At 33.9% G+C, this 7,065-nt stretch overlaps 1 protein-coding gene across 2 annotated transcripts; it reads right to left on the bottom strand.

Moving 5' to 3' along the window:
* Positions 1–1,759: 1,759 nt before the first annotated feature.
* On the bottom strand, positions 1,760–6,118 carry LOC107855316 (abscisic acid receptor PYL9). Of its 2 annotated transcripts, XR_007056843.1 has the most exons (4): positions 5,492–5,907; positions 3,495–3,710; positions 2,102–2,383; positions 1,760–2,000 (listed from the first exon to the last, which is right to left on the bottom strand). XR_007056843.1 is itself a non-coding variant. In XM_016700318.2 (3 exons), the coding sequence occupies exons 1-3, from the start codon at positions 5,642–5,644 to the stop codon at positions 2,165–2,167; spliced, it is 588 nt and encodes a 195-aa protein (XP_016555804.2). In that variant the 5' UTR covers positions 5,645–6,118; the 3' UTR covers positions 1,760–2,164. The 2 variants fall into 2 exon arrangements, 1 of the variants encoding a protein (XP_016555804.2); XM_016700318.2 differs by having other exon boundaries at positions 1,760–2,383; positions 5,492–6,118.
* Positions 6,119–7,065: the final 947 nt, after the last annotated feature.

Raw genomic sequence — 7,065 nt, forward strand, 5'->3', positions numbered from 1 at the left:
GTCATTGATTTGGATGGACAGGACAGCAAGTTAAGATTGTCATAAATTCACATATTGGTGGCAGCTGAGGATACCCATGTGCCCTGCCTTTGTCGCATTTAACATAATCCAGCTCACTTTATGATAAAATCGACTCCATCAAATCTTCTCAATTTTCTTTGGCTTTTTATATACTCATCCCCAATCAAACTTTTTAATTTATACATTCTGTAATGAATCTTGCATGAATTATTTAGTTAAATGAATTTCTAAATACGAATAATAAGGTTTGAGAACAATTTAAGCTTGGCTTCACCCTATCAATGACGGAACTAGAAATTCGTGGAATAGATAATTTTAGTTCATATGTTTATATAAAGAATTCATTAAAAATGTATAAAAGTTGAATTCAAATTTCAATTACACATAAACATTTGATGTTGTTCCGAAATTCAGAATCTATAAAATTGAAACCCTCAGTGTCTTTCTAACTGTTGTACTTTTACTTCCGTTGCTTTTTTTTTTCTAGATTATTTTTCCTTGAGTCAAGAATTTATTAAAAACTTCTTTACGCTATGAGATGTAAGGTGGTGAAACTACGTTGAGTATGTTATTGTTATAATACTTCCAAAAGTTCAATATATTAAGGGATAAACTGATGCACTAAGCTCTCGCTGAGCGCAACATCTGAGGAAGAACCCAATAATAAGAATCTCACCTTATATTTTTGCAAGATATTGTTTTCAAGCCTTCAATCCGTAACTTCCTAATCACATGACAATGACTTTACCGGTTGCTCTAAGGAAGGATCCAATATAGTAGTAGTACTAGTTATTAAATCAAAGATCCATAACTTACCCTAAAAGCTTTTGCAACTAGAAGATATTGCTGACATGAAGAATAAAGCTCCACATCCAACTAAAGTGAGTTTCCCCAACTAAATCATTAGAATTCTCCACTTCAAAAGTTCTTTGAGTCTACTATGCTGGATGCTTTTTTTTGAAAAAAATCATTAGAAATGGTCTAATCTTGGCCAATCACAACAAAACAAAGAGAAAATAGCCCAAAGATGGTGTAGCAGTTATTTATTATTTCCTAGTATCATTTTAGTTTTGTATTTATTTGTCAGTGGATAAAAACAAACCTAAAATATTCTAATAATCGAGTTTCATACCTGAAAAATCAGGTGTGTAAATTTCCTATATGGATTATCTCCAAATATTTATCCAAACATACCTACATTATCAATTGTTTAGTTTTTCTTACATGAAGCATCACATCATTCTGATAGAAAAAGTGAACAATTGATCGTTGAAATATGCTTAAATAAATAGTTAGTGATAGTTCAAGTAGGAACCTCACACACCTAATATTTTAGGTATGAAACTCGACTCGGAAAACCAAAATACTTTATATGTGTTTTTGACCACTGCCTCTATTTTTTATCATCAAGAATTAGGCAGATTGAAAATGCCAACATCTATTTTCTCTTCTAAAATTAGAATCAATGATTACTATGGCATATATACCTTTGGATGCCTCTTTTTAGTTGTTCCCTTTTGAGTTCTTGAGAACATATTATATTTTTTGGTTTCCCATCCGGTGTCCGGTACCCGCATTGGAGCCCGACTAATCCAGATTCGCGCCGGGTAGAGCCCCATTAGGGGGTAGCACTTCCAACAGAGTTTTCTCCATGCCAGTGTTCTTGAGAACATATTATGCTAAAAGGAAGGTGTATCTGTATGTACATTAATCAGAAAGAACCAAGGAGAGGGGAGTATACAACCAAAAGCAAAGCACTCTATATTTAATTTACCAAACACTGTTTCTAGTACTTATTAACACACCAAACTCAAAGATACACAAGCTTATAGTGTGTCATAATAACCACACAGTAATGATCCTATAACAAGAAACAGCACCTTCATGAGCATTACATATTTACAGTCCAAGTTCAATTCTCACATACAGCCACAAACCGCATGTCCGGTTCTTCACATTATGAAATAGCCAGTTGCATTCTACAAACCACGATGACCTTACAGACGATGAGAAAGAAGCACGAACATAATGTAGATATATATATATACTTTATGAGATCGAGAAGGATTGGCATAAGTACCAGTCACTCTTACTCGCCTTCAAATCAAATCCCTGCAAGTTCAAGCAAAATGAAGTTGTAAACCTACATTCTGTCGATAGGCTCCATATGGCCTTGCACGGCTAAACGCTCTGACACATCAGCTAGTGATTTGAGGTTACAGCGGATGAGGGCCTCGACAAAGTAGCATGTTTCATCCTTGGTATTCCCATCTGGAACATCCACCACAAATGACTCGACTACCATTGTTCCAGGTCTTCCTTCAATGATCTCCGGGTGAACAGTGATAATTGATGAGTAGTTCTGCAAGTTTCGTGAAGAAACATTAAGACAGTCACCAGATCACTGAATTACCACATATTTTTACTGCAATCTATAAATATGAGTGAGGATGATATATCTACAATCTATAGCACGGTTCCACAGCCAGGGATGGAAAGAATAGATCCGTCACGCGTGTACTCTTTTTTAATACGACGCAAAGAAAACAACTGTGCTCAACACAGACGGGAAGCTACCTTACCTGCAGTACTCCATTTCCTAATAAAGGAAGTTTCACGTACTTCCACAGAAACAGTTTGTTAGAACAGACTACAATGTACTACAATAGAGTACCTACTCTAGAGAATAACAACAAGCAGCTTCTACATGATATTCAAACACAAAAGCCCGGAGAACGCACTTCGTGTTAGTTAAGAGGACCGCCAAAAACCAGTCACAGAGTTCTTAGCTCTTCTGCATTGAACCTTTACATATAACACGCTGGACATATGTATCCTGACAACCTTCTTTCAAGTTCAAGAAATGATCATGGTTTTTATCAAAGTTGCTCGGACTCTTCAAAAATGTCTACTGGAGCGTGTCGGATCCTCCAAAAATAGTGTATTTCTGAAGGATCCGACACGGGTGCGGCAACATTTTTGGAGAGTCTGAGCAACTTAGGTTTTTATCATTTAAGACGCAGGAAAAAAAATACTGTCGTGGGGGGGTGAACTTTTTAACAGAGACAAGCTCAAAAAAACTCTCGAGCTTAAAAAAGTACTTGAGCAGAAGATTAGATAAAAATAGCAAGAATTTAAGAACATTAAAATCTTCTCACAGAAATGCAGAGAACGAACCACTTATCTCTGAAAACCAGGAAAAGCAAGTAAGAATAGATAGTTAAACTTGTTGCAGTAACATGCAGGCAAAAGATGGTCGGAGTAAAATGGTTCACTATTGAAGATGCATCCAATTTTGCATTCCTTCTATCAGGAAAATGGAACTTCAATTGGAAGCTACATAAACATGTCATATCTACAAAGTTGCCATGACATATACTTTTGTTTTTACATAAAAATTGCCGACACATATAATCAAGCATCTAACACGCTAATTCCATGCATATCATATGAGAAGATAGATAATTTCATACCCTAAGTCTGTGATCTCCACCCACAATCCTTACACCAAAGATGTGCTCGTCATCATCTAGAAGCTCCAACCTCTCCTTGCTTGTGGTAGCTGGGAGTCCTGACTTAACATTCACTTCTCTAACACTTCCGATTTCAAGGTCCCCTTGCACGATGCATCTGCTAACAAATGGTTTATACCTTTGTGGTTGATCAAACCTCCTCACTAATGACCAAACCTATCAAATACACCAAAACCCAGTAAGCACCCAGCGGAAAAACATAGACAGTACATCCATTATCCATCTTCAAATAGGATATATGTGAACCATAGAAACACCATTCTTCAATCTTATCCAGCGATCAATTGATAAGCCTGAAGGGTACAGATTAAGAACATCAATGAAATTAAGCAATAAAATGATCAAACTTCTTGAATTCTTCCAAACTCGCTGCTTTTTCTCTACCATAAACAGCTTAGAATCAATTATGTCTTAGACAAGTTCAAAGCAATATAATTGGTCTCTGAAACTAGCTTCCTCAACAGATAAAGACGGCGTTCAGCAACCAACTCTCCTTTTTTTCCTAAATCCACCGTTATTTTTGAAAACTGAAATCCGTAAGCTATGCTACCTCAAACAACTATAAAGATTCAATATATTAATTCCAGCCAAAAAAAAAGTTCCTTTTTCTGTTTGTCTACAATGTAAAGCTAAATCCCAACTGAAAATACAATTGTAAACAACCCCAAGTTGAAGAAAGTTTCAATTCCAAACTAGCTGGTGTCATCAGTATGAATAGTTTCAAATTCCTTCAGCTCCGTTTAAGCCTGTTTCTATTCTTAATACTCTAATTTGTCTTTCAGGACTATGGAAATGAAATATAAAGCAAAAAATTTTAACCACATCTGAGGGAGTCTCAATGAAAGATCAATCACACATGGACCTGAACAAGAAAAGCTTATATATACAACAACACACCAGTGTAATCCCACAAGTGAGGTCTAGGGAATGTAGTGCGTGCACTCCAAGAATTTACCCCAAACCTTACCCCTACCTTGTGAGAAGAGAGGTTGTTTTCCATAGACCCTCGGCTAAGAAGCTTAACTATGCATAAAAATCTAATCTTTTTTCTTTTCAACAAATTGAATTGCGGCTAATACTCAATTACTCTTCTTTCAAGACTATGAAAATGGAATATTCTTAATATTTAATAATTCGTCGTTCAAGATTATGCAAATGGAATATAAAGCAAAAAGTAAACCCCATCCGAGAGAGTCTCAATAAAATATCAAATCACACAAAGATCCAAGCAAGAGAAGCTTAGATAAACACAAAACGTCTAATCTTTTTTTCAAGAAACTGAATTGGGGCTAACACGCGATATTTTTCCTTTCAAGACTAAGGAAATGGAATCAAGTGAGAAAAAAAACAGCCCGCTGCACTAACTATCCCGCTATAAGCAGGGTCCAAGGAAGGGCCGGACCACAAAGGTCTATAGTAAACAGCCTCAAGAGGGTGTTTCACACCCGTGACCTCCTGATCACATGGCATGGCAGCAACTTTACCGGTCACTCCAACACTCACTTTCACTATGGAAATTGAATAAACCCCATCTGAGAGAATCCCAACAAAAGACCAATCACACAAAGATCTGAGCAAGAAAAGCCTAAAATATGCATAAAAATCTAATCTTTTTTTTCAAGAAACTGAATTGAGCTACTTACAGATGAACAGGAGCTCTGATGTGATTTACAAATATGCATAAGAATCTGATCCGTATTTTTCAAGAAACTGAACTGAGGCTACCCCCCCACCCCCACCCCCCCAGTGTATGCATAACTAAATAATTTTTCTTTCAAGACTAAGCAAATTGAACATTAATCAAAAAAAAAAACAAAAAAAACCCATCTCAGAAAATCTCAATAAAAGATCAATCACACAAAGATAAAACTCAAAACAAGCATAAAAATCTAATCTTTTTTTTTTTTTCAAGAAAATGAGAAGGGGCTATTACTTACAAGATGAACAGGAGCTTTAATATGCTTTACAAGTGAAGAACTACACTGATCATCTCTAACATCATGCCTATGATGTCTCCTAATATACTCATCTTCACTACTACTACTATTACTACTACTCCTCCTTTCAACGTTGTTCATTATGCTGACCATCTCCGGCACCGACAACCTCGTCAACGTCGAACAATAAAGGTCAAATACACACAGTACAAGGTGGAAAAAAGAAAGTGTGAAATGGAAAAAAAAGCAAATTCAGAAGAGTCCAAAAGACACCGCCATTGGAACCTTGAAATTTGTTATGAATGGTCCAAATTTGTTTGGTTTTTCTTTTTTCTTTTTTGTCATCCTCATTTAAAAAAAAAAAAAACATCAACAAAGCTCTCTCGATGCATTAAAGTTCACGTTATATAAAATTTGTAAACGGATTAGATTAAAAAGATCTATATAGTATATAGTTTTAGCTTACATTTTTTGGGAGAAAATATTTTTATGACTTATACATAATTTTCTAGTAATATGATAGAAACTTTATTGAAGTATTCGTAAAAAGATCAAATATAAAAGATCCATGTAGTACAAAGTCTTAACTTATATTTTTAAGAAAAATTATTTTTACGACTTAAACACATAATGTTTTAATACTATGAAAATAATTTTATAGGTTACGTCAGGCTATTCACATATCTAATCTGCATTATTTTTATTTTTTCTTTATTAAAGAATAAGATAATTTTGCAAGTGGGCTTGATGGTGGGGTAGGTATTGCTTTCTAACATTTTAAAAAAATATTTGATCTTAAATGGGAAGACTACTTTTTTATAAAAGTAGAAATGAAAGGATAAATTGATAATCTTAAAATAACTGGCTAAAATCTTTTTATAATATAATGCTCATGTCACCTTGAAAATATCTTTCTTTTTTTTTCTGTTTGTTTAGTTCTTATTATTGGTTTATCTCCTCCTTTCTTTTCTTTTCTTTTCTATATTTTATAAGGAAGTTAATATATAAAAATGATCTTAAACTTGACATAAAATTATAAATTTGACCTTAAACTTTGATAGTACACAAATATGATATTTAACTATTCAAAACTGTACAAATATAACCTTCAATCCTACATGACAAAACGCGTGTTCAACCCACAAAACTGGGTGCGTCCAGCTTAAAATCTAAAGGCATAGAAATATGACCTCAAACTTTGACAGTGCACAAATATGACCTTTAACTATTCAAAACTGCACAAATATGACCTTTAAATGATTCTTCACTATTATTTTTTCATTATTTTCAGCTCAAAGATGAAAATGACATCTAATTTCTTTTGTTATTACGGAGAAAGAGCAATATTGAAGATTTATTAATTAGGCGGGTTAGCCTCATACGAAAAAATCGAACGGGTATGTATATATATTATAAAGCAGAGGAGAGGACGAATTTAAATTATATAATATATCTAAATATTATTTATTTAAATATTAAATTAATGATGAAACTATACTAATAATAAAAAATTATAGTTTTAATAAAACGTTATTAAATTAATGTCATTAAGGATAGTAGTAGTATATTAAATT

This window comes from Capsicum annuum, chromosome 1, assembly GCF_002878395.1.
Source record: "Capsicum annuum cultivar UCD-10X-F1 chromosome 1, UCD10Xv1.1, whole genome shotgun sequence".
NCBI lineage: Eukaryota > Viridiplantae > Streptophyta > Magnoliopsida > Solanales > Solanaceae > Capsicum > Capsicum annuum.

Excerpts from the sequence above, each read along its gene's own strand:
- LOC107855316 (XM_016700318.2), bottom strand. The coding sequence starts at position 5,644 with ATGGTCAGCATAATGAACAACGTTGAAAGGAGGAGTAGTAGTAATAGT. Across the intron at positions 3,711-5,491 it reads TTAAAGCTCCTGTTCATCTT|GTTTGGTCATTAGTGAGGAG; the intron begins GTAAGTAATAGC and ends TGTATTTGATAG. Across the intron at positions 2,384-3,494 it reads GTGGAGATCACAGACTTAGG|AACTACTCATCAATTATCAC; the intron begins GTATGAAATTAT and ends CGAAACTTGCAG.